Source organism: Blennius ocellaris (assembly GCF_963422515.1).
Source record: "Blennius ocellaris genome assembly, chromosome: 15".
In the NCBI taxonomy this organism is placed as follows: Eukaryota; Metazoa; Chordata; class Actinopteri; order Blenniiformes; family Blenniidae; genus Blennius; species Blennius ocellaris.
This window is the reverse complement of record NC_137664.1, coordinates 12,235,449-12,262,553: the sequence shown is the minus strand read 5'-3', so window position 1 is coordinate 12,262,553 and position 27,105 is coordinate 12,235,449. Positions and strand designations below refer to the sequence as shown.

Sequence of the window (27,105 nt, the reverse complement as noted above, 5' to 3'; positions counted from 1 at the left end):
TTACCCAGCATGTTGCTGCGACCCGCGAGTTCAGGCATATTGAACTCAATTTCATCCTGGTACCACATATACATTTTGATCTCAGCTAGATCAGATAAGTAAAATAGTAAGCATAAACTTAAATGGTAAGTCAAATTTTGTATTACTTAAACGTATATTAAACAGTAATTTTACAAAGCAATAAAACCCTTTGAAAATACAGTATCGCCCCTTTTTCCCCAGACATTTCTTGAGCAAACAATTTGTTTTACCACAGAAATAAAAACAAAACAAAACAAAACAAAAAAAACCCCACACCCAAACCTTTTTTTCATGTGGTAAAAATCTTTAATTTCCAATCCTTAGTCTGCATGTACAAATATCTATAAAAAGTGAACACTGCCACTCTTTGTATGTACATTTTGCAGCACAAGATAAACTTGGGATGGTGACTAGGGCCAGGAAGAGAGACCTTGCACGATGGTGGCGTTCACCACCTGCGCATCCGCCAGTCCAGCCCGCCTCTAAAGATCTCACTCCGAGTACTCAGAAGTTACTTCTTTTTTGCTGTACACTGCTACTGCAGCAATAAAATGCATACAAACAGGATAATTTATCCAAGCATTGCCATGATTCAAACACGGGACAGTCAAACCATGCAACGGACGCCACCGAATACTTCATTTCCATCAATAATTAAGATATCTACATTCAATAATCTTTAATCTTCTTGTGTAGCTTATATATGATTTGAGGAAAGAAAAGAAAAAAATCAGCAACACCAGTGATAATATTTTTAATGCTAAACCTTGTGTTGTGTTGGGGAACAGAGGTGTAACAAGAGGTGAATACCTTAAAGAGTTCCTGGGGATCTGAGGAATGTGATTTTGAAACTTGTTTTGCAAGCCAAAACAAGGAAGGGAACCTATTTGTCTTTCTTTACTTGACGGAAATGTATCTGTGTGGTCGATTGTATCACATTCTTTGGAAACAGCTGCAGAAATGTAGGAAAGTAACAGAGAGGTGGAACGAGGAGTCTGAAGAGGACAACAGCTATAAAAGTCATACTGCATCTAGCAAGCTCGCAGGACTTAAAAACCTTACATTAAAAGACAGAAATAAATTAACAAGGAACCCAATATACATCACAAGTATTAAAAGTCATACTGGGGGAGAGGTAAGTAAAGGGCAAAAGAGAGAATCGTCATTTTCATCAGCTCATCCTCGGACAAAATCCTTCATTTTAATGCATGCAATGAGATTTATTCTCCGGATAAGTGGATTGTGTGCGTGAAGTATTCAACATTCACTTGTTATTCCCCTGGTATTGTATGGTTGAATCATCAAACAGTGGGTTCTTCACCTCCATCTCTCCCGTCTGTGAAGGGAAAGCAGATCGTTAGTCACAAAAACATGCATCACAAAAGACTGCTGTGCGATATGCGAGGGTGTGTCTCCCCACCGGTGCCAGTCCGGGGCACTCGTACACTGTGAAGTCCCCTCCCACCTCTTCTTCGTCCGATGTGACATCGGTGTCGGGGACTTTCACTTCAGGCTTGTGACTGCAGGGGGAAAAAAACAGACATCAGAGATAAGGATGGAGCTGAAAAGCGACGTGACGCGTTGGGGGAAAAGGGAACGCTCGACAGGGAGAGCCGAGAAAGGCGGAGTAAATAACACAACTCACCTTCCCATGGAGATCATCTGCTGTTTCTGATGTTGATAGTGATACATTTGAGCACTCTGTGCTAGAGTCTTATCTCCCATCTGAGGAAAGAGCAGAAGTGTGGAGGACATGTTTGAAAGCAGAAGAACCCCGGGGGGTGGGGGACGGGGTGAGGTTATGGGCGGGGGGGGGGGGGGGGCACAGGGCAGCATCTTGTTCTCTGTTGCAGAGGAAGCAAACAGGCTGTAACGCTAGCAGATGGAAAGGAACGCTTACCGAAGTGCCGTTGGCTGCGGGAGCGGGAGCATCTGTCCCTTTAAAAGCAGGGTAATCCACCTTTTCAGCAAGATGGGAATGTTTCTGCATCCTGCGGAGCACAACCCCAGTATCAGTCTGCTCTGCATTACAAATGCCTGAGGCTACATTACAGACCCAAACAGCCACACGGCTTCCAGATCGCGCCTCAACTGTTTGGTAAATACATACATTTAAAAAAATAAAAATAAAAAATCTGGTTTATGCTCAGAATTCATGACAAACTAAGATTGTGAGTATATATTAAACAAGCTGAAGAAACCTTTCATTTCCCCCACTCCGATTATATCTGCTAAGCTGCTGTAACTTTCACTTTTCCCACCATGCAGTGCAGCTAATGTGCTTAAGCCTCTTGTACTCCTCTCACAGTGAAAGGCAACCTTTTATTAAATTAGCTTCATCTTAATGCGTCACAAAATCAACTACAATCATAAAAAGACACAAAGCAAACAGTCGCCCAAATGCATGTCAGATTATCTTCCAATGCATCACAGATCAACACTGTTCAAATGCAAATGGTAGGGAAATAAGGACATTTGGCTTGTAGCCTCACTTCAGACCTGAGGCTTGCAGAGAACATGTGCAAATCTAATAAGCAGATAACAACCAGGTGATGGGGGATAAACAAAAGGGGACTTTTTTTTTTTAAACTGTCAGTAAAACAAAATGTATACGCTAGCTGTGTCACAAACCTTTTAGTTTGATATAGACTAATAGTTTCTCGGAGGAGAATTTTGTAAAACTCAAAGCAGAAAAAGTGAGATAATAGTGAAATAAGAAAAGTGAAGGGGGTGATGTAAATTCCTTTTTGATGACAAGAGATAAGACACAATTAAAAAAAAGAGAACGAGATGTCAAACTAGGACAAGCTCATTGAGGGCGTTTATTTACACCCAGCCCAATTTCCTGCTCATGGTGTTACAAGATATCTTAATATAAAGCCTGAGAGTGATGGGAAGGTAATGCATTTAAGTGATGTGCTGCACACGGCTTAAGATATATGCAACATATTCATGAAAGTGGCTCAGGTTTCCTAATTTTTCAATTAAACATGTTTGACTCACTGATGCACATGCGCTGCACAGCTCCAACCAATCAAACTGAAACCAACGCTGCAGAGGAGACATGTCTGCAGCTACATGATGAATTTATACCAGCTGCACATTTTAATGAACACCATCGAGTGCAGGCATTTTAGGGGAGGTTTTACGGGAATACAATTTTTTTAGTAAGCATAATAATAATAATTATATATATATATATATATATATATATATATATATATATATATATATATATATATATAGCCATTGATAAAAGAATAAATCTAGTGTTTTTTCTTTATGGGGTTTGTCTGTCTGTATGTTTATTCTCCTTCCATTAGAATAATTCAATGGAATGAAACACAGAACCAAATATTATCAATATCCAAGTGGTGTTTAGAAACATTCCTTGCCAATCCACTGATACAGTATTAATTTGTGAGGTAGAGAGAACAATAAACATGAGTGAAATTTGTAGTTTTTCTTGTTTTCTGTCTCACATTTGATCTTCCCTTCTCCGCCCATACTTACTTGATGACACAGATTGTCGCCATGATGACAGCCACAGAGCCGACCACCACACACAGTGAGATTATAACTGCAGATGGACAGAAAAGACAAAACAGTGTCATTGATTACCCAATCAGACATTCAGGCTTGGCGTTACATTTAATTTAATTTAGGTTGATTTGCTCAGGAGGAGTTCCTGTAGTCTTCAGGCTGATTGGGTATTTAAGAAGAAGAGACGAAAGGGGTCAAAAATGATTAAGCCTTATCTTGGGATGTGTTAAAAAAAAAAAAAAAAAATCCCTGATAAAATCTGCAGCCATTGTACATCAAAGTACCTGATAAGACATGAGACACTCCGCTAACGCCCTCATCCTGGTTTTCAAACAGACACTCAGAGCCTACTCACTGACGATGATGTTGTCGTTACTGGGTGCTGGCACAGCGATGGGGCCCATTCGGCCGGTGGCCCGGGGCTGAGGGGTGGGGGTGCTTGGGAGGGAGGAGGCTGCAGGTTGAGGGGCTGCAGTGGTGGAACGCAGGGATTCATTTGAGACTCTATCCTGGGTCCTCTGGGAATGTTTGGAGTCGTCTGTCCTCCTGCTGCCAACGTCGGCTTGGAAATTGATGACGGCTGAACAGACAACAGAACGCGTAGATCATGTACACGTAAATAAAAGAAGTCTAAAAACATGCAGAACTGTGCAAAATGTATTCGACGTATCAACAGGAAGATACTCCAGCCTTGTTCTGCTTTACACTGAAGATAGTTCTAAAACTGTGGGTGTATTTTTGGGCTTTTTCTTTAGAATAAATTTGTATCGAATGCAACACCTTCGTGCTGGTGTTAAATGACTCAATGTCTTTGCACAATGCTGTATATGGTGTTTGTTTTATCACTGTAGAAGGGTGAAGAACTCGGTTGTGATTATTGAGAATAGAGGAAGTTAAGCCCGTCATTAAATTCAAGGTTGAACTTTAAACCATTAAAATCAAGTCCACATTTTAGGCTTTTGATTGAAAATAATATCCCCTCATATTCTCATGATCTACTCGCGTTACTTATTTTAGGATGAAAAATTGCATTACACATTCTTTTAGCCAATGTCACCCTGTTTTATGTCATGTCAAAACTTAATATTTCTACTGCATTGTCTAATGCTAGAACTTACTGGTGGAGCTATAGTTGGTAAAGTGCCAAACAGTAATGTGATTGTCTAGAAAACACATTTCAAAAAGCTGACATGCTTTCTGCAGCAGGTTTCTTACCAGGATGTTTGGACTCCTTTTTGAGAGCGTTCACTATTGAGCTTTCTTGTTTTGCAATGACAGAGTGAAGGAAATCAATTTCTTCTTCCAGGTCAGTATATATGATTTTTCCTACAGAAGAGACACAACCACATCAAATTAAACAGACTTTAACAAGACAAACAGAACAGAAGATATTCATATATGTATACATATGATACCCGATTACAGAGCAGTGGAATAAACATATATATATATATATACACACATTACATCATGGTTGGCCATGATCATATGCAGGAGTCAAAATCCACTTGTTTATGATGGTGGACTGCAAGATGGTGCAGTAGTTAACACGGTCACGTCAAACTAAGAATATCTCCGGTTTCATTTCAAGCTCGAGTGTCTTCCTATGTGGAGTTTGCTGTTGGAGTTTCTCTAAATTGACTATATGCGTTTGACTCTTTAGTTTTCCCTGTAATGGATCTTTCTGGAGTGTGAACCCAGCATATAGTCAGCTCTCATTGGCTGCAGCTCCTCTTGTCTCCGAGTAGGATAAAGCATTCATGAAGATGAAGGGAAGAAGAGCGTGTGCATATGTTTTCGGCAGGCGTACATGAAGTCGCATGTGTTTTCAGGCTCCTGCTTCGGGGAGTGTGCCCGCGCACGTTGTTTGTTTGGAGGACTGATAAAGAACGGAGACAATACTAAACTGGTGTTAACAACACTTCAGGCCAGACAGAGAGCCACATTGCTGCAGGAGGCCGAGGTCTCCGGGGCGACGGGGGCAACCTGGCAGTGTGTGTGTGGCCGCAGAGAGGAAGCTCTGCAGGGGGGGACCAGGAGCAATCAGCCGGACCTCATCCTCGCTGGGCTTCAGACACGACGATCACAATAGACCTCTGAGCTCACTGCTAATGGAGGTCATCACACTGTTATTTCCCTCTGTAAAGTCTCTCTGCTATATATCAAAGATAATGTTTTGGAGAATCAGTGTGGATACATTTGAAAAAACAAACAAAAAAAAAAGAGCAGTCAACCTAAAGAAATGTGTTGACGTACCTACATTACATTAATGATTACTGTGTCCCTTTACACTCCAGAAGGATGGCCATCTGGCTGAGCTAATCTGTATGATATGACATGCCGGTACTTTCACTGGCTGCTTTGTTTTTCCGTTGCCCCCCTCCACTAATGGCCATTTAGTGCACTCCATAGCAGGTGCCTGTGGAGGCGGGACGCACCATCTGTACTTTGCAGGTGGCTGAGAGCGCCAACTGTGCCGGTGTGCTGGCCAGACAGAGGAGACAGGAGATTCTTTGGTACAATCAAAAGTGCACCTTTACTGCAAATTGTTGAGATTTCCTCAAAAGACCACGTCACTCAAAAGTTACTTCACCTAAATAAAGTTTAAAAAAAAAGTGCAGATGACGGCTCACTAAGCACACTCACCTCTCCTCATATAACAAGAGGTTTGTCACTGGCTTGATAATGACCCATAACCTCTTGAAAGCACCCAGGGGGGGCAGCCGGGTACAAACAAACAAACACTAAACATCTCAACAGGGACTGAGGGTAACACACATCTGTGCTGTTTTCTTTTCCCACTTAAAAACCATTCACTGTCTCTTCCTCCCCCAAAGCACACGTGTACACGTACAAACACACACTTCCTCCCCTCCCTTCACCCTTAAAATAAAATCTAAATCACATCACTTCATCCGAGTGGTTTTGTGTAACCAAGTGGCCTGTATCTAAAAAAAAAAGATGATATTTTACAGTAAATTTAATGACAATAGAGATTAAAAACAAAGAAACACGAAAGCATGCAACACGGTGTACAGAATAAATCTGAAGTTTTGTAGATTATATCTCAGTGTGCTTTACTTAAACAGGTCTGAAATATATTTATGATAAAACTGAAGATGCATTTGATTAAAAACAATTAGATGAAATACATTGTTTAATATTTGTAAATGTTGAAACATTGGACATTAATAATGTATAATTAAAGTAAAATTGAAATGTATCTGTAGAAATTAGTTGAAGTTTTCATATGCAATTGGTTTGAAGCGAAATGCAGCATTTTAGTACATTTAGAGTAAATTCTAGACATTTCTACTGGGAAACCCTACTTTAAATAAGGGATAATAGAAGCTGCATGGTGTTGCTTGCACTCGGATAACAGTGAGTAAATTCCCGGTTGTGGTCAGGGCTGGGGGGGGTGGGGTGGGGTGGAGTCTTTCTTTGTGGATTATGCATGTTCTCCCTCTGCATGTGTGGATTTTCACACCAATTAACCTGAAATGTATGGCTTTTGGGCTGTGTGATGCCCCCCATGCCCTGTCCCCACCTTTACTCATAGTCAGCTGAAACCCCTTCAGGACCCCAAGAAAAGAAAATGGATAACTGAAAAAGCATCTGCATTCAGATATATTTATTCTGCGCAGCCACAAGAAATACCACTTGAATTAATTTAAATACACATCCATTAAAGTCCTGATATAAACAAGGTCAGAAAAAGTAAATCTACCAATCTTCTGTCATTTTGCCTCAAAAGTGCCTTAAAAAAAGAGCTGATACTTCACCCCAGAAAAAGCTCATAATTAACTGTGTTTGCTGCCCCCTAGTGGAGACTTTAACATCTTTCTGAATTGCAGGATGCTGCAGGGTTTTTTCCCCAGTATCTGCAGGAAAATATCTACAAGGCAGTAAAGTTTGGCCAAAAGCACAAAAAAAAAGGTCACCACAAACCCAGAAACTTGTATCCATTTTACAAGGTATTTGTCAGAGAGAGGGGGAGGTGCACAAATGCCATCCGGCCAATTTATTTCTCAGGTTAGTTACCTTATAACCGAAGCCGTGAGTCACTCTCCCAGCTGCTATAGAGAAAGTCACAGCTGAGAGCACAGCTTTCAGCCAGTACATGAAATCTGAGCAGCAATATTTAAGCCCAATAAACATCCCCACCTGTCTTTCATCTGCTGGTTTAGAGAGCGAACACACCCACCAATAGGAACGAGGGCAAAAAAAAAAAAAAAAAAAAGCAATAAAAGTCTCAGAAGCTGTAATAAAACAGTCGAGACTGAATGGTCTCTCTCTTTTTTTTTTTTTTGCCTCTTAGAAATCCATTAGTTCTCAGTATCTCCTCGTGGCGTGTCAGCCTCTTTGTTTCTGTCGGAGTTAGTAAGAGAACTGAACCTATGAATATTCAAGATAATAATCACAGTCAGTGTGGACCCCCATTTTGTGCATGCTAATCTCAATCTTCTTAAATTCACCTGCTTCATTTCTAATTTGCATGTCATAGTAAAAGCTCACTCTGGTGTTCCAACTTGTCAACATGTTAGTATTATGCACAATTTTAAGACCATTTCTGGTGAGGACAAATCTAACTTTCATAAAGTCAATGAATAATAAAAAAAAAAAGTGTCATTTTAAGAAAAACTTATTTCTATCATTTTTTTCTTCACCTTCATCTCTTACCTTGAATTTAAAAATACGTTTTTTCATATCATATGTTCATTATGAGAAAACACACCTATGTCCTCATCACAGTATACTTGCTAAAATCTACAAACATTTTTAATAGTGTGGCTATGTATTGTATATATATATATAAAAAGACTTAAACTGAGGCAGTTTGATTAGTTTTTAAAATGCAAGGGGAATTTGATCCTCCACTTGTGTGCTTTCCATGCATCATGTAACCAAAGTAAACTGCTGCAGGATATTTGATCAGGTCGCGCGTTGCTTCAACAGCTGTTCTCGTTTTGTTGTCGACTGCTTTATTTCCTTGTGTGATGCATATGTACGCATGTGTGCTTTCGGAGAGAAGACAAACAGGTTGCTATATGGATGCATGAGCGAGAGCGGCCGGGAAAGCTACAAAAAGAGGAAGACATCTCGAGATGAACAGCGCTTTCAGCACACGAGCAACGTGACCGCATAGGAAGAAGACGTACCGCGACTGTTTGTAATCTTCTAATCTGAGCGCATGCCTTCAAGGAAACACTCTGTTTACTGATGGCAGCGCACACCTCCATGTCAAATACATGCAGGTTTCCACTTACAGGACAAGCTGCTCTTCCCCTTACTGAACCGACTCATTCACCATGGGCTGATCATGCTCAACAGTTTTCATAGAAAACCCAGTAAACCTCAATTTATGAAAACCAAAACAGCTGCAGGGCAAAGAAATGCAGTGAATATGAGCTTGTTGACAAAGGGATTCAGTGATTAATATTAATCCTTTGAATTCTAGTTTCGCAATAGAAAAAGCATTGATCTATTGTGCCTTTGTTTTAACCAAACTGTATTGTTCTGGGTGTGTGTGATATAAATAATATATTTGACTAAGCACCAAGGTAATTTTTGATAATTTGATAACTATTTTATAGGAAGAAGACCATCAATTCACCTCATCATATCAGAACATTATAGTAATGTGAAAAGAAAAAACATAGTTAAACAAAAAAGAAGAAAAAGTTAAACTGTTTGCAGTAGGAAAGTCATCCAGAGTAAAAACTTGCCAAGTGAGGAAATTGCAATAACCTGTTGTGGTGAGTTGTGTAATAGGAAGCAGCTGAATGGAATATCATTACCGTCATCATACAATTTCTGGAATAAAATAAAATGAATATAAAAAAAATTATGTCGATGCGACCAGTGAATGAATACTTGTACAAATATTTTTTGTGGGTATAGATACAAACGAATATTCATCAATACATACAATGATTTCTATTATGTTGAAGATATATTTGCATGTCAAACAATCGTAGGAAGAACTCTATGGTCAATCCAGACTGTGATATTTAGTTGACTGAAGCACAAGGCCAGACTATGTGCTACTTACAGTGTTTGTATTTGATGCAAACTGCTGCAGGCGTTCGAGGCCGAAGCTTGAACCCTGAATGTTATAAAATGAGGATGAAGTCTCGCATCAACTCCAAAGCGTCGTTGTCATCTTTAGTATAGCGATAAAGAAATCCAGGCCACTGAGCTGAATTGTGCATTTCCTTCATGCATGTGCACAACAAAACACAACATGTCAATGCTGCATCGACTGCGATCATCTTACAGAGGAGCGGAGAGGCTGAACAAACGACCGACTCAAAACGCACAAAAGAAACTCAGTTCGGAAAATGTGTCTCTTGAACAATTCAAATTTACATTAATATTGATTCGTCCCTGAAAATGTAGCCATCATTGCTGTAGTGAGACGGCAACAAGTGACTTCAGAGGAACTACCACAACAACACATCGGACGACAGTGAATTTATTTGAATACATGAAGAGCCTCGTGCCGTCCCTGACAAATTAAATGTTGGGCATCGACTCTGCAAATGAATGACATCTTCATACTGCCATCAGTTCATGCAGGTTTGAGTCTATAATGTGTGAAAATGGGACTGAATCCGTCCCTCATGTGGATTTTCATGCTCTCGGGTTTATATAACCACTCCAGTGAGCTTAGGGACCTACGATGTACCAGATTTAAAACGCCACATGCACGTGCGCATGCAGAAACACTCTGCGACATTAAAAACTGAACAGACTTTATCATCCTGAGAGCACTGCAACAAATCCTCTTCTCCTGCATGATGTGACCTTCCTCTACAAAACAACCCTGACAAGCATCTCCCCATCACGTTTACTTTGCCGGCGTCAATACTCCGAGCCAAGTTTGTGCTGGATCCTTGGCTACCGTAATGCCATCTCAATTATTAATCTTGCAAAGATCCACATGAGCACACCAACAGACAAACACACACACACGCACACATTAGAGCAGAGGAAAGATGTTTAATTTTCTCTCCCAATTCAGCAGGACGTTCTTGAAACATGGCCAGCAGTGCAATGTCACGGAAATCAGAGAAATAAGATTTATTTTCACCGCTTCGCCTTTTCATTGACTGATATTAGATTCAGTGACGGAGATGAAGGGAAACAGAAAGGGGGTGGGGGGTGTGCATGTCATCTCTGTGATTAAGGCCGTCAGTGCGGGGGCGGTGTGTGTGTGTGTGTGTGTGTGTGTGTGTGTGTGTGTGTGTGTGTGTGTGTGTGTGTGTGTGTGTGTGTGTGTGTGTGTGTGTGTGTGTGTGTGTGTGTGTGTGTGTGTGTGTGTGTTGCAAACTCGACAGGGGCAAGGGGGGGATTAAAAAAGAAAAAAGAAAAGGGATGGGAGAGATACAGAAGAGAGAGCAAAGACCATAAGACTGTGGGAGAAAAGAGGCACTGAACAAAAATGAATGTGAAATGAAGTTATTAGCATCCGGAGCAAAGGAATAAAAACAGTGAGTCAGGCAGCATGAAAACATGCAGTGTAGTAGTTGAGAAGCAGCTTCTGTATCTTTTCCACCTTATTCCAGGTTATTTTTCGGAAAGTAGAGGTTTAATTACAATAAGCACAATCTGGGAACTCATGAAATTTTAATTCACTCTGGTCAAGCACTACGTGTTTGCATCATTTATCACGAAGAGTGAAAAAAATCTCTCCATTCATCCACTTTCTATAGCGCTCAGAGTCCCGGGGCCCTGGAACCGATCCCTGGTAAGGTCACCGGTCCATGAGGCTCAGAAACATTTAAAAAAAAATGTATTATATGTTTTTAAACTACTGGAGGAAGTGTACTCTAGAGAAAGCCACACATAAAATATCCCAAGCACGTTCTAGACAAACCAGGGAACATGAGAGTGCTAATCACTACACAATATATAAGGGGTATCCATCTCTATCAGAAAAATGAACCAAATAAGGCTTCTTTAGACACACCGAGACTTGGAGCAGTAGCCCATATACAATCCTCCCTGTGGAGCTGAATGCCACATGAAGAATGCGTCTATATCATGTTACTGTGCTACTATATACATTATCGATCACATTTTAATGACCAGCAGAGAACTCTGAGGAAAGACAATATTCGGAGGAAGAATTGCACGGAAGTGGCAAAAAATAATAAAAGCAATAAACCAGAGTATTGCCTCAAGTCTCCGTGGGTTAAAGAGATAATATTGTGTTTCATTGAAGACACAATTTTCCACCTTTGGCAGAAACGAGTAACACAAAGAGGACTAATCCTGCAGTCCTTTTATTTGAAGTATTACAAACAGAACAATGTAGAAGTCAATGGGCATAATGCAAGATAAAAAAAAAAGAAATTGCAGGAGACACACTGTCAGTGACACGTTTTCATCCTCCTGCTGCGTTTGAATCACCAGTGAAGGCTGTGCAGTCACTTCAGAAGTCATTACCGTACGAGTGTTAAGTACACTGAGGTAAAGGAAACAACATGACGGCTTTCTGTCATCAGCGTCTTAAAAGTCGCTCCTGTAGACTGATGTATTAAACGATCATGTTTCACAATTGAAATCAAACTCTACCTGCGCAATTACAATTTTCAGCTCAACAATATGAGACCATAGTTTTACGCATTCATCCATATTCTACACCTGCTCAAGTTAGGATCGTGGTGGCTGGACTCGCTTTCGGCGATATTGTGCACAATGTGCCATTTGTGACAAAACTCAGAGGAGGAGGTGGAAGTGACTGTGGACGTTTTTCAAGGACGACTTATTCTTTGCAATTATTGAGGGGGGGGGGGGGGGTTGGAATAAGTGAAGACTGGTGGGTGAATTTGGAGATAATTGGTTGAGTTTTACTGTAAGAGCCACATGAACATAGATCCTGCTTTATTCAGACCGCAAGAGGCGTTTATGTTTGTTTGCCGGGTGAAGTATCAACAATCACCATGAAGGAGAGCTCAATTTGAACTCCCTCAATGGACAAATTAATTCCGCAAAAGAGAAGATAGGTGGACTAGAGGGCAACTCGCAACCAAACCAGGAAGAAACCCCTTCGACGCAGTTTGATGCAGCACCACGATAAGGAGCCATCCCTAAACATTTTGTTTTACACTAAGTAAAGATGACAAATCCCCGGTGAGTGATTTTGTCCTGAGCTTTCTGTCTTAAACTAGATATACATATAGACACAAGTCAGAGATTAAAAACCCTGTTTGCCACGGAACAATGAACTTTGTTTGCCAGTCAAGTGTTCACAGTCCTGACAAGGCTGAGACATATTAACACCACTATCTGTGCTGTACATGGAATGTGTACTGAAACTTGTTAAAAAGAACAAAAGACGTAAAGGAGGGGCACAGTTGTAAATAGTCTCACGCAAAGAAAGACGGGACTATGACTGGGTGGATTTGGGATTTTGCTGAGAAACAGAAGCAGGTAAAAAAATTTAAAACACACCTGCTCACCCCAACTATACACTGTATTAATAATATAATGGGAATTGGACCAACAAAGCTGAGACAGACTCAAAAATGAGACCAAAAGCAGTTCAAGAACAGCAATAAAGTCTATAATGTTGGTTTTTGTGATCCTACAGTTTTACTGTGTTTATACTATTTATTTGTTGTCGTTTATTTTTCAAACAGTTTTTACTGTTTTTTTCTTTTTTACATTCTTGTAATTGCTGCATAACAAATCACCCTTCAAGGGTAAAATAATACATTTGAAGTTGCTGAAGTTCCTCTGAGCCAGAAGAGAAGTCATTTTTCCACCGAGCCAGGTGGAATTGACTTGAGCCGGCTGTATAAAAGGGGCACAGTAAGGGGATCTATTTTAATTAAGTCTAAAATAAATTTACCGGGACACTGTTTAAAAGTCAACTACTGTGCTTTTTTTCCGACACATTTTATGGTATTGTGGGGTTTTATGATGGGAACCCGCATAGAAATCAGCTTCTCGCCGAGTCTGGCGCCATACGTCTCTTCTCACCAGTTAAGATTAATGCTTGGACCTTGGCAAGCAAGCTGAATTTGAAAAAAAGAAAGATACAAAGCCTACAAGGTGGAACTGTTTGTGTGTGTAATGTGGCCTTCTGTTTCTTCCGTACCGTGTTTATCGCGGCTCTTCAGTACGCAGCGTCCTTGTATATCCTCCTCAAATAGACGGTAGCAGGGACCACAGTACGAAGAGCCAAGCCGACAGTTTTGGCGTCTCTGTTTGGCACAGTCTTGAGGGCATCTATTGTGAGCTGTGAGAGAGAGAGAGGGGGAGGGAGAGCGAGAGGGAGAGAGGGAGGGAGAGAATCAGAGATTCATCAATTTCTCATCCCGCTGATGTGATGCAGTAAGGGAGCTTTTAATGAGGCAGTTAAATGTCACTCTTTATGCGGAGTGAAGGACATTAATGCGAGAAGAATAAGCTGCATTTCACCTTGAATAAGTGGGACACCTCTTTTATTAGATGTGCATCTACTGAGAAATCAAGCTTATGTCCAGACTTTTTTTTTTTTAAAGTGACTGACCATATGAAATGCACATTTCAGGTCACCTTTTTGCATCAGCCTCACCCTGTCCCTCTGTCCAAAGTCATGTTAAACCTAAGTAAAGAGAGATCTACCACAGTTCTTTCACAATCAGGTTGGATAATCTCCTGACCCCATTAAGGACAGAGCTGAATAATGCACCAACACAACGCACAAACACATAGACAGACACAGCTTCGGTAACGCAAAGGGAGGGTAGTGGGTCACACAGCCAGAGCAGGTGTGTCTGGGAGTAGGGGGGCAGGTGGCGCGTCGAAGCGGATAATGAACCCAGCAGTGCTGCTCGGCGGGCTGGCTAAAGGTGAACAGCACCGCGGGGGGCAGAGGGTGATCCTGACAGTAACAGACTAATGCGAGCTGGGATGAGACAGGATGACCCAGTGTTTTTGAAGGATAAAAGGTCAGGGGCTGGTCAAGCGTCATGGTGACAGACCGTCAGAGTGAAAATGATGTTATGAGAGATAAAATATCTACAGGCTCAATGCGAATATTAACAATCATAATGTATTCAAAATCCCTAAAAAAAAAAAAAAGGTCTGTGGCATTATTTTTACCTCCACCGAGTACTGAATTACACATATCAGATGAATACAGATATTTTTGTGATTTCTACAGTGACAAAGGGGGCAGAAAAGATGTGACGTTTTCAAGGAAGGCTGGCGAGGTAAAGGTGGATAAAGCAGGAGCAGAAGACCGTCAGCTGTATTTTACATTGACTACATAAATACTGCCTTTTCAAGGGTTGACAATACATGGCTATTGATGCACTGTGAAGCTGAATTCAAACAACCTAACATTTAAAAAAATATATCTGTATCATACAACAAAGAAATATAAAATAAAACTGGGACTCCGTCACTGAAAACAACCAAACTCCCTCTGTTTAGTTGCACAAATAACAGAAAACAAAGCCAATAGTACAACCTACACATGATGACACACTCGGTGACACAACCGGCTCTCGTCCACATGCCAGGTACTCAGCGGCCGAGTGACGCATGTGTAACGTGAGAACTTTTTTGTTTTGTGTCGGTTGTGTCAAACAACACAAATAAATCCCTTTTTACATATATTAGCTGGACCAGGGCTCTGCCACTTATATTTCTTTCTAACTCTCACCTCGTCCTGTCATGACTCCTTGCAGCTTTCCCAAAATGTCATATGAAACAAACAAGTATTCAGATTCTTATTTGGATTTTATTTTAAAGTAAACAATCTCTTTGAGGGATCCTGAATAATAGATGTTCATGTCATAAATGCAACAACAAATACTAAAGGATATATATTGTAAAGCTACATATAAAGCATTAAAAGATGGAAGATCTTTGTTATATTTTATAGAGCGGAGGAAAGCAGACACTAAAGCTCAATATTCATAGTCAAGCATGGCTTTTGAATAAATTCGAATCTGTAAATAAGGTTTCATACAAATGGAATGCATTTCTCTTGACACATTTCTAACTTTTTTCCCTCAAATGACTGAAAATTATGAATGATAAAAAAAACTACAACAATATGAACAAGAAAGGAAAACACCAGACACCAAATTCCATGATTGATCAATATCTCCAGGACATATTAGTTCGGGGCAGGCGATCAAGAGTTTTTCAAATTTTTGAGGTAAGTATCAGCAGCTGATAGTGAAAGATTTATTAATGTATTGCCATTTTGTGAGACGCAAAGTAAATATTTAACAAAGCGCCTTGAATCATAAAACCAACAAGCAGGTAGTTAACTCCCTGACGAGTGCTGCTTGTTTCTGTTCCCACAGAGGAGGAACAACTTCATTACCAACACATTTATTGCCTGCTTCATTCACACTGTTAATCAAAAAGTCATGTGTGTGAAATATGATCAAGTCACAAGATAACATGTTCTTTATGTACATTTTATTTCTCCCACTTAGACCTCTGATTTAACCTGCTGCAGGTCTGCTTTTCTTTTCCCTACAGACATCAAGGCTTACATTTTTCCTATTGATTTCCGTCAACCCGTGAACTTACTGGAAGAAAACAGTCAATACAACAAGCTGGTTTGTCCTTGCGTTACTTTATACAAGCAGACAAATTTGTGTCGTGTCATTGAGTGAGTTGATATTCACTTTAGACAGAAGCATGGATTTTGCTTGCTTCAAACGCGCTGCAGGATTGATTTGACCGTTCATCTTAATTCTTCCTCTACAACGCAGCATAAGAGCAGATTGCCGTCCTTGTAACATTTTTAAAGTCGAAGACCAATTGTTGAAATTATACAGTTGGAACTGTGCAAGTCAAGGAAAATAGTGCGATACTGTTGAATGAAAAGGAGAAAAATGATGTTCAGTCGAAGTGTTGAATGTTGGAAGCAACCCGGACATCTGTAAACGAAGCTCACGTCAACATATTTATGATCCCAAACTACTGGTTACTTTCCAAACACACCTCCTTCAGTGAAAACATTCATCTTTTCTGCTCCTATTTAATTTCTCTCAAATTACCCACAACTCCTTCTATCAAATTATCCCTCTGTTCTTTTTTCCTTTTCGTTATTTAACAACTCTTTGATCAAGGCCTCTTAGAAGCCAGATATCAGGCGCAAATGCCAGATCATGGAACAGATCAAACAACCTCTCAGCAGACATCAAGATACTACTTTGATCCAGAGGGATGGATTTCGAGAAGTACTTGAAGGACAAACATTTTTGTAGATGTTCTTTTTTAGAGACAATCACACTGAATGTGGAGGATGAAAGTGATGGTAATGTGGTGGTTGGCACCTTCGCCTCACGCGAAGAAATTTCACAGTTCAATTTCTGGCTTGGTAGGAGTGTGTATGTAAGCATATGAGGTGAATTTATGTCTGTAGAGCATATTTGTGTTCGTATATGTGGAACGAGATGGAACGACTTGTCCCAGCAAGCTCAAAGTAGCTATATGAACATTCTTTACATGTCCCGTTATTCCAGACATTCATTTTGTCATTTATATCATGACATGAGAGGATTAAAATGCTAGTACATTTAATTTAATAGCAAAAGCTTGTTTCTTTGCATTGATTGTGTGTGAAGGAAACTAAATTCTACCTGTTATTCTACATTTGAAACTGGTTGTACAGTGCTCAAGTATTAGCGTGAATCCTATTTTTGCAAAAACAAGAAAGAAAAAATATTCCCATCATGAAACTGAGAAAGCAGCATTGGCTATTTTGGAGAAAAGTATCTGCAGTCTTGATTATTTCAATGCAGGAAGAATCCAAACACCTTTGACCGCCACTTCCATCTGTTATTCATTATGTGGGAAGTTAATGTGCTGAAACCTATTGCAGTCACATGAATGCAGATAATTATTATTCACACACACACACACACACACACACACACACACACACACACACACACACACACACACACACACACACACACACACACACACACACACACACACACACACACACACACACACACACACACACACACACACACACACACACACACACACACACACACACACACACACACACACACACACACACACACCTCCTGCATCCGTTTCAGTACAAACGTGTGAAGTTGAAGAGGGAGAGAGAGAAAAAAGCAAGGCTGTGTAATGAAGTGACCAGTGAGTATATTTAGCAGCATAAACAAAGGAGTCAAACAAGTGAATGTCAAGTTGCCACAAGAGGTGTCCTTGCATCAGCGTGCCTCCCACACACCGCATGTGCTAATTAGAGAGTCCAATCAAGGAGACAAACAAAATAGAGGGGGAGACAGAAACAGAAGACAAACCTTTTGAAAACAAACTCACTCCCGGTGCTAAATCAGAATGTTTGGTAAACGTGAAGACGGGGGATGCGTCAGAAAACATTGTGTAACTCGGCGACTCAGAAAGTAGTCCCTTGGATAGAATGAAACGTGACTTGACCAACCATCTGCTGCTGCTGTTTCCAGGAGGTGCGCTCTGCAGCAGCAGCAAATTTGCCAAGAAGAAATGCAACAGAGGCACTCTCAAGCAGCCTGGTAGCTCACACCTACACTCACCGACCGACACATACGCACACGTACATGCACAGAGCGGCTGGACGGTTTCAAGGCACTGCTCACTTGTGCGCCATCAAGCTGCTCTACAAATACAAAATAACACGTCCCCCTGATCTGTAACTGTTCCTTTATAGGTGCATATATGTAGATGGATGTGTGCCAGTGAGGGAAAGATGGAGAGATTGAAATTTACAGGAAGGAGGAAATGGGTACAGCAAGAGATGGTGGGGGTCACTCGCTCCCATTGTGTTCACTTCCCCACCCTCTGATAAAAGGCAGGAAGTAAGCCAAACACTCCAAATCAAGTGGAAACATTAAAGAGCTATGGTTGGTGTGCTTCACTTATTATGTGGCCGTGTGTGCGAGTGAGCCTGCGTCATTAGTGTGGTGCTTTTCATGGGATCCTGTAGAACCACAATGCCCCATCCCTAAAATGTAGAAATGGACAGAAAACACAATGGACAGACAAAGAAAACAGTTTGTCGTCATCCAGGTTAAAGTAGCTACACCCCGAACGAGCCCTGTTAATGAATGTACTGTACCAGACAGGGAATTAATGATAGATCGATTACGCATGTTGGGCGAGCCAACATAGAATTGTTACCGTCATAAGTTCAATTACATCATATAAAGAGGGGTAAAGATTCTGTATCGTACTTTCTCCTCATTTCAAAGCATTGGAACTCAACCAGTTGAACTGTGCTGTTGCCATTTGTGAAAGTCAGAAAATATAAAAATATTTGTGTGGAGCCTCATGCAGGTCCTCATAGGCAGAGGGGTGTGGTGGCGAAGTGGCACATGTCCGAAATCAGGGATTGGCACCCAGGCAAGGGTGTGTGACTCGACACACCCCAAATTAGTCAGTCTTGGTCTGAACATTGTGTATAGTCAGTCATCATCCCCACCAAAGTATTTGCACCATGCGTGCACGGTTCATTCCATGTGCCCGGATTACGTTCGCACTTGCAGATTTGTCGTCACAACTATTTCTCATAAACATGAAACTATGCTAATTTAGGATTTATTTATGCGAGGAACGTTCTCAGGTGCGCCGAGAAGAGTGGGTTTTTTTTACGTCGTATTGTAGTTTATTTTGTTTTAGCTCGTAGCGGTTATGGCACACTCACCGACAAGAGGATGTCAAACCAGCGCATCGCGTTAAAAAGGTCGCCGACCGCATTCTGGACAGTCAGCAGTTTCTGCGTTCATTAAAAAGACGGCCCATTCCTGGTAAACTGAGCATAGTGCTGCGGGATACAGAGACTTTCACTGTAATGCAGACCAGACGTGGACACGTCGTAACCGCTAAAAGACATTGCTGTTCTCACATCCATTTGTTTTGTATTGCGTGTTCATCTCCTGAAGGGACAAATGTGTTTCTTCTTGTGTTTTAATCCAGTGACTTTTTATGAGTTTGTCTCGCAACTGATTAGCTTGTGGAGATCAATAGCATGTTTCCATCCATGAACATTGAGCAATACTAAGTCAGAAATAAAATTGATGATATATATTCTGATCGCACATTAAGTTAACAGAGAAAGCAACATGAAACTAACACTGAAAAAGCATCGGTGAAGAATACTAAGGGGTTTTATTGAAAGAATTACATGGTCACTGCTTGATACGGTGGGATTTAGGGCATGACCGTAATTACTTTTGGCAGCAACTCACTCTTTAATAAGTGAATAACTTACTGAAGTTTCTGTTCGTTTTGTTTTTTTCGCTGCTTCCTCTCGTTATTTTATTAATCCAACACTCTCAATAACAAGTTTCAAAGCCATTTCTGCATGATCGCTGAATGTTGTGTCGATTTTGAGGAAGCGCTTGCTGTGGAAATCACCAGACTTTCATACGGACTGAATAAATGAAACCAAAATAAAACATCTGAATCACAAATAACTTGACACTTGAGGGGAACTTAATGAGTGAACACAGTGATGACAGCTCAGCTAATATTCCACAGAAACACTGCAATAATACAGCTAAATGGTCCAACAGTGAACCATCCAAGATGAGAACGGCAATCAAATGTAAAGTAAGTTACCTTTACAGACGAACACATATTTCACTTTTCCAGTAACTGGTAAATTTTGTTCATTTTAAAAGGGGGTAACTACTAGTTGTAATAAGGTATTACCTTTCAGTGGGTTGCACATTACTATAAAAGAACTAGACAACATGACAAGAATGAGCATGTTTTAGGAACATTATAGAATTTCCCTGTTCCTCGGCTGCGAGCAGTAAAAATATCAAAACCACCTGTAGTTGTAAACGGAAATGCGATCTGGAAATAGTTGACAGGAATAAACACAGCAACTGCATCACTTCTCAGAAAACGGCACTCAAACATAAATTTAACTATTCAACACATGGAAACTGCGTCTTATCAGATTTAGTACGCTAGTGTTGGTTTTTCCCACCGTAATCTGCTGCGATGTCTGACACGTAAAACTTTGTGTGGAAAACGGGGCATGACTTTGCACCTGTTTCTCAGCACGCACGCACGCGCGCGCGCGCACCCACCCACACACCCACACACACCCACACCCACACCCCCACCCCCACCCCACACACACACACACACACACACACACACACACACACACACACACACACACACACACACACACACACACACACACACACACACACACACACACACACACACACACACACACACACAGTTATACCTGTAAGGAGCAGGAAGTAACCTACAGGTGGTGGAAAAAAGTGAGACGGAAGAAAGATTATAATGAAATTCTTTCTTAACAGCATGTCAGATAACAGAAGAATGGAGGTGGAACAAGGTTTCGCGTTGTACTCGTATGACGCCGTAACGCTTCGTCTCCCCCGCAGTCAGTCGTTTGTCTTTTGTGCTGCAATAACATCTGTCACGTCAGACAATGACGAGTCGAAGCCATTCCACGGGGGATGCTTATTATTAGGGCGAAGCAGTGAAGCAAACAGAACAAAGGTTAAAGGGATCCATGGCGAGGCGCGCAAATAAAAGCTGCTTGCTTCAGTCTTTGTTCATTTTTATTTTCTATGGTCAGCATATTTGCTGACCTCCGGCTGGACGAGTTATTGGAAGAGTCGCTGATTCTGTGAGTGTCACCGACACTGTCACCCTGCAGTGTTTGGGCTGCTTTGGCTCACAATTAGGTTTCAACTTGCTGTGATGCCAAGAGACCTATTTCTTCTTATAAAACACTGCACAGTGTTTGGCAGCATTGATGCCGGTGCACCAGATCTCAGCGAGGATGTGGCTTCACACCACTGCAAACCGACACGCGCAAAACGGCTCGACACAGAAAACTCGACGTGGCTCATGATGAGGTAGTCGAGTACGAATCATTCCAGATGAAGCGGTGTCAACTCTGTTGACCTCCGCAGGAAGTGAGCAGTTACAGGCCAAAATAGTGTCCTCTCTAACAAATAGGAAGGCTGGATGACAAAAAAAAAAAAAAGATGTGAGGAGGTGGCAGCAGCAAAGTCTTGGTTGACCTCGATCTTTTTTCAGATGTTCAATGCGAGACAACAATGACGACCAATCAGTGATATAGACCGGTTTCCTGGTGGTTTCTTAAAACCTGCACATTGGTGGCCAACCACGTAAGAGCAGTAATCGTCTTCCTTTCAGACACGAGAAGCACTGCTAATGTAAACGTCACTTCACAGACCACATCAGCGACATAACGGGTCCATTTGAAACCGAAATGAGTGGTGGTTGCTGACATGTTTTCTAAAGTAGTTCATGTAAGTGCTGAGCTCACCTAACCAGGGGTTTCCCCCTATCAACTAACATCCCCCCCCCATCCCCGAACCACTATACCACTAAGCAAGCCAAGACACAAATTATGCAACAAAACTGTTTACCTCACAAATCTGTCCTCTCAAAGTTTGCTGGTTGTCAAAAAAAACAAGACAAAATCAGATATTCTTCCTATAATAAGTGCAAAAACAACTGGAAAGCTTGGAATATGTCAGATCCCTCATAAATATGGATGAAATCACGTTTTCAACATTTCAAGAACGGTCGTTTCCTCGGTGTCCGACAATGATGAACGACCTAAGCCTTGTTTTGTCACCAATCATGGTGTGAGCAGCACATTTAGCCGAGCAGCAGAGGAGGAATGAGGACTAGCAAGTACTTGATTGTAATATTCTATTTTTGAAGATTTTTTTTCCCCCCAATCAACTATCTCAATACAAACTTGCTATTAAGACAAAAGTGCAACAATAGTTTATTTCACTGCCCCTTTTTTAAAATAGTTACTACGGTAATTCATAACACCTTGCCTCATAGGCATGGTGAGATCTCACCCAATACTTGATAATCAGGTGGAAAAAATTATTTACACAATTACAATACAAAAATGAAATGCAGATATGAATTTTGTATATAAAAAAAACCAAACAATAGTAAAAAAAAAAACCTGAAGTAAACCTGAAGAAAAATAATTTCAACAATGAGCCGCTTTCCAACTGATCTCTCGGGACTCTTAAGTATTTCCATGTAAATGTGCCATTTCCATTTGGCCTCGTGTTGAAGACGATCATGTGAGTCACTGTCGATGGCGAGTTGTTAACTCACGTTATCGCTGCGCTCCCTTATATATTTTATTCGTTTGTGTGTTTGTGGGTTCCTCATTCCAGGAGACTTTTAGTGATTTTTCCATCACGGCCTTTTAGACGCTTGGAGAAACCACCTGTTCACAGCCCATTTCTTTACTTGAAAATCAAATCACATCTTACGTGCCCGCTCGTCAGCTATAATCATCTCGACTCTGTTAAAAGATAGCCATCATTATGCGGACCTGATCGTCTACCGGTTTCCACGTCCCTCCCTTCGGTGGTGCACACGAGTGAACACACCTGACTTTTCATGGCTGCTAATAGCCACCATGACACAGATGACTACCTTCGCTGCTGCGTGGATACAGTGATTGGGAAACACGAGGGCCAGTAGCTGTGTGTAGCTGTGTGTGTGTGTGTAGATCAAGTGTGACACTGAAGATATGAATCGTTAAAGCTTAATCCAAGTGAAGGAAACGGCGCGAGGCAGAGGCCCCCCTGAATAACAATCACACCAGTACTTGGTCAGCTCCACGAATAATAAACTTGGCATTTAAATGTGACGACCCCGACAATGATCAGGCTCCAATAATCACACCGAGCAGCAAAGATGAGGTGGGAAAGCTCAAAATTAAATTGGCGAGAACTGGTGAGTAAAAAAAAAAAAAAAGTGGCCAAGGACGAATTATTTAACAAATCTTCCATGTTTGTGTAATTATTTCTGCATGGCAGCCAGAAAAGAGATCCTTTTTGGGAGTCAATCGTTTAAATGGAGATTTTGGATTAGTTCCATCCCAAGAACTCAATGTTCAGTAAAAGCTTCCTGGCGTATTTACTCATGAGGACGCGTCAGTCTATCCTGGATCCACTGGAACCTGCTGCAGCGATACCATACATTTTCACAAACCTTTAATCTCAACGCATCTCTGTCAAAACACTGGAGTGAGGAGGAGGAGGCGTTAACTTCACTTTGTCTTGTGATTCCAACACAACATACGCAAACAATCGCCCACAGACTTGCCGGGCACGGTCGCACCGCAGCACCGACGAGCTGCGCTCCAATGTAACAGGTGCTGTGTTGAAAACATTTGTTAAAACATTTCAACTCCCCTGACTGTTGATAGCACCGAGCATATTCCTTAGTAGAACATGTTAAACAGGAGACGTGCGTTGTTGGAAACGTCAGCCGTCTCTATTTTTAATACTGACAGAATAGAATAGAATTTCAGTGTTTTAAATGTATTTTTCCAACAGTCAGAATCCAAATGTCAAATTTGTATTGTGATAAGAGATCAATCATGGACACTTTTCTTCATCAATCTGTTTGGGTTTTTTTTTAATGAAGTGGTGCGCAAATACACTTCCACCAAATTCAGACCATCATCCCATTCAATCCCACAATGCTTTGCACCGTGACAGTTTGAGGCCAATTTTCATTCAAAGCAAATTTTCCAAAGTACATCACTGAAAGCACATCATTATAGTACACAGCCTTCATTATTGCGGGAGTGTAAATTACTTTCCGTAACTTTGATTGTCACAGTATCATGTTACATGAAAGAAGATTGAGTCTCATCAACAAGGTAATAATTTAAGCAAATAATGGACACGCAAAGACTTGTGGGAGACAGACAGTGAGTCGTGATAGCTCACACTTCATCATATCGACTTTACTTTTTGTTCATGGATTGAAAAACAAAATCACATTCATTGCACGGTTCACAGCAAAACTGCATAAGCACTACCGGGAGTCCACCTCTGCATACATGAAGCACATTAGACCAGACTTGGATTTTAATCTAGTTTTGGTATTATTTTTTGATTTAAACTGAAATATGAGTCATTTTCGACTTGAGAGCAGACGCTATTGTTGGCTTCCAGCAAACGCGTCAGCAACGATAACCGCAAGTTAGTTTCTGCAAATTTGTCACATATGTTCTGAACACGACAACGTGGGACTTTTTTCAAATATTATCTAGACTTGATTTAGATATGAAAAAAAAACCTGCATCAGTCTTTCCATCCTGTATGATCACAATGAAAATCGCACATCATGACTTCACTTGTTCTGTGTTACAAACAGACACAGCTGGCTACACCACTTGAGACTCTTCTATATAAATCACACCAGCCTGCAATACGAGGTGCTCACCCTCCAACTGGGTGCAACCTTTGGTTTAGTGCCTTGCCCAAATGACATGGCCAACACCAACAACCTCTTGAGGCTCCACTTGAGCCACGACTGCTGCAAAGTGGCCCGTGCTCAGGACGACTGTGGGGAATGCGTTTCTCAGTAACAACGATAGATTCAGCCAAATGTCCAGCGATGCAGTCGGTGTGCAGTGCGGCACACAGCGAGGGCGGTGTGCTTTAGATAAAGGCTACAGATTACATGCGAGTGTCCAGCTGGTGGCTCTCCCACAGGGTTTTTCTTTTTTTCTGTTAAAAGCTGAGAAGATTATCTCTCCTGCACACATCAGCAGCGGTCATCGCAGCAAAAAGACCTGACTCACACACGCGCCCACACAAACATTACAGTTAAAATTATAAATTGCAAAAATCAAGTGTCTCCAGTTGGTATAAATGACAAACTAACAAAATGATGGATTATTTTGTGAAAAATCACAAATACTTCCTTCCCGAAAACAAAGCGTACAAAAAGATGTACCCAAGTACAGTTACTGTTAAATTGTTTAAAGTGAACTCCATTACAATTAAAAGTGCTGGTGTCAAAGGAAATACTAAAGTAAAACCAAAAGGTATTTCTCTTAAAAGAGAATCAAACTATTTAACCACATTCATTTACATTTCCAATGAATTGCATTCAATGTGAAAGTATTAAACGAGTACCTGTAAAGCACATTTGTCAGACAAAATGCAAAACAAAAAACAAACCCCAAAATCATTACAATTTGAGTTGTGAACAACCAAATTTCTCTTTACATAAGAATGAATCTACTGGCAACAGCAATGCATATTAAAAGGTTTGACTATTGTAGATGCAATTAGAAACAACTAAATGCTATACAGCTCTTAAAAATTGTATCTAAGTTGAAGAGGAGTGAATGTACACCCAGTCCATCATTAATGAATTAACAGAACTCTGTAATTCAATATTTCCATACTTGATTATGTCTGCCCATTGTAGATGATATAGTTTATATCAGGAAATGTGAGCATTTGTAATTTGTCACTTCCATTCCTGATCATCCATGTCCAGTAAATCTGTATACCTTTCTATATTAAGCAGATATGGTAGAAATACATTATAATTTTATACATTTCTTTATTCCAGAATTCTCTATTGAGTTTGACATCAAGTTGAAATAATATCTAAAGCTCTGTACTGGACTTTTGCAGGAAATTGTGTTTTATTCTCACACAAAATCTTTTATTTTCCATTTACATGCATTGGACAATGTTAATACTTTAACATTTGTCTGACAAATACTGTGAAATAAATTTGTTTTAAACTACTTCTTGGTACTTTTTGATACGAGTATTATTACTTGAGACTTCATTCTACATTAATGCAGTCCGGGCAATGTTTTTTTCATTTTTTGTACTCTTTCCAGATTTAATATTTAGGAGTGTCATAGAAATCTTGGTCGAGCCAACGCTGTCAGCACAAAAACTAAATTAGGGGGGAAATCTCACCAGAAAAAGGAATCTTTTTTTCTTTAAATTATTATTATTATTATTGTTATTATTTTATTCACGTCCCAACCCCACTTGTTAAAGGTCCGAAACTCGCAGGACGTCCCATACAAGCAACGTCTACAACGTGACACTGAAAGAACAATTAAAACAAAAAAAGTGAATAAATAAACACGTGTGTTATTGAAAGACTGCTCTGGACAAGAAGCCGCTCCAGCTAACTGACAGTCCGGGATCACCGGGCACGAGCTCCCTGGTTAACAGGTCTGACTGCTTTGTGCGTGGCTGGTGTTTACCTGGGAAGCTGCTGGTGGCCGGGACCAGGCAGAGCAGCACGGCGGCGATCAGCGGCAGCAGCTGAGGTACCGAGGCCCGGCGCAGGGGTCCGGATCGCGGGCTGGAGCGCAGCAGCGGCGGCATCCTCGGGTCTTCTCGGGGGACGGAGAACCGGCAGGTGTCGTTGTCATTCCCCCATGTCCGCGCGCTTGTACGCGTCGGCTTGTCGAATACCGAGGGCGATCGAGCGGAGGATGAGGACGGAGATGAGCAGCGAGCGGCGGCGCGCTGTTAATCCGCGGCGGGGCTAAAGATAGCGGCGGAGCTCCAAGAGGAGGGCTGGGACTATGAGTGAGCGGCTGCGTTCAGGGACACCTCGGAAACAACAACACTGCCGTCACGTTTCAAAACATTCTTCAATCCGATGATATTCCGAGTTGTATATACAATCTTTGTTGTTGTTGTTGTTGAAATG

The 27,105-nt window shown here is 41.0% G+C and overlaps 1 protein-coding gene across 1 annotated transcript; it reads right to left on the bottom strand.

The window, feature by feature from the left end:
* Positions 1–310: 310 nt before the first annotated feature.
* Positions 311–26,915, bottom strand: LOC308140431 (neural proliferation differentiation and control protein 1-like). The gene is made up of 9 exons (XM_080510225.1): positions 26,651–26,915; positions 13,673–13,813; positions 4,780–4,890; positions 3,920–4,144; positions 3,535–3,601; positions 1,922–2,012; positions 1,667–1,746; positions 1,442–1,541; positions 311–1,357 (listed from the first exon to the last, which is right to left on the bottom strand). The coding sequence occupies exons 1-9, from the start codon at positions 26,772–26,774 to the stop codon at positions 1,286–1,288; spliced, it is 1,011 nt and encodes a 336-aa protein (XP_080366351.1). The 5' UTR covers positions 26,775–26,915; the 3' UTR covers positions 311–1,285.
* Between the last annotated feature and the right edge of the window lie 190 nt (positions 26,916–27,105).

Coding starts and splice junctions, on each gene's coding strand:
- LOC308140431 (XM_080510225.1), bottom strand. CDS start 26,774: ATGCCGCCGCTGCTGCGCTCCAGCCCGCGATCCGGACCCCTGCGCCGG. Junction 13,814..26,650: donor GGCCACCAGCAGCTTCCCAG/GTAAACACCAGC, acceptor TCTCTCTCACAG/CTCACAATAGATGCCCTCAA. Junction 2,013..3,534: donor GCGACAATCTGTGTCATCAA/GTAAGTATGGGC, acceptor TGTGCTCCGCAG/GATGCAGAAACATTCCCATC.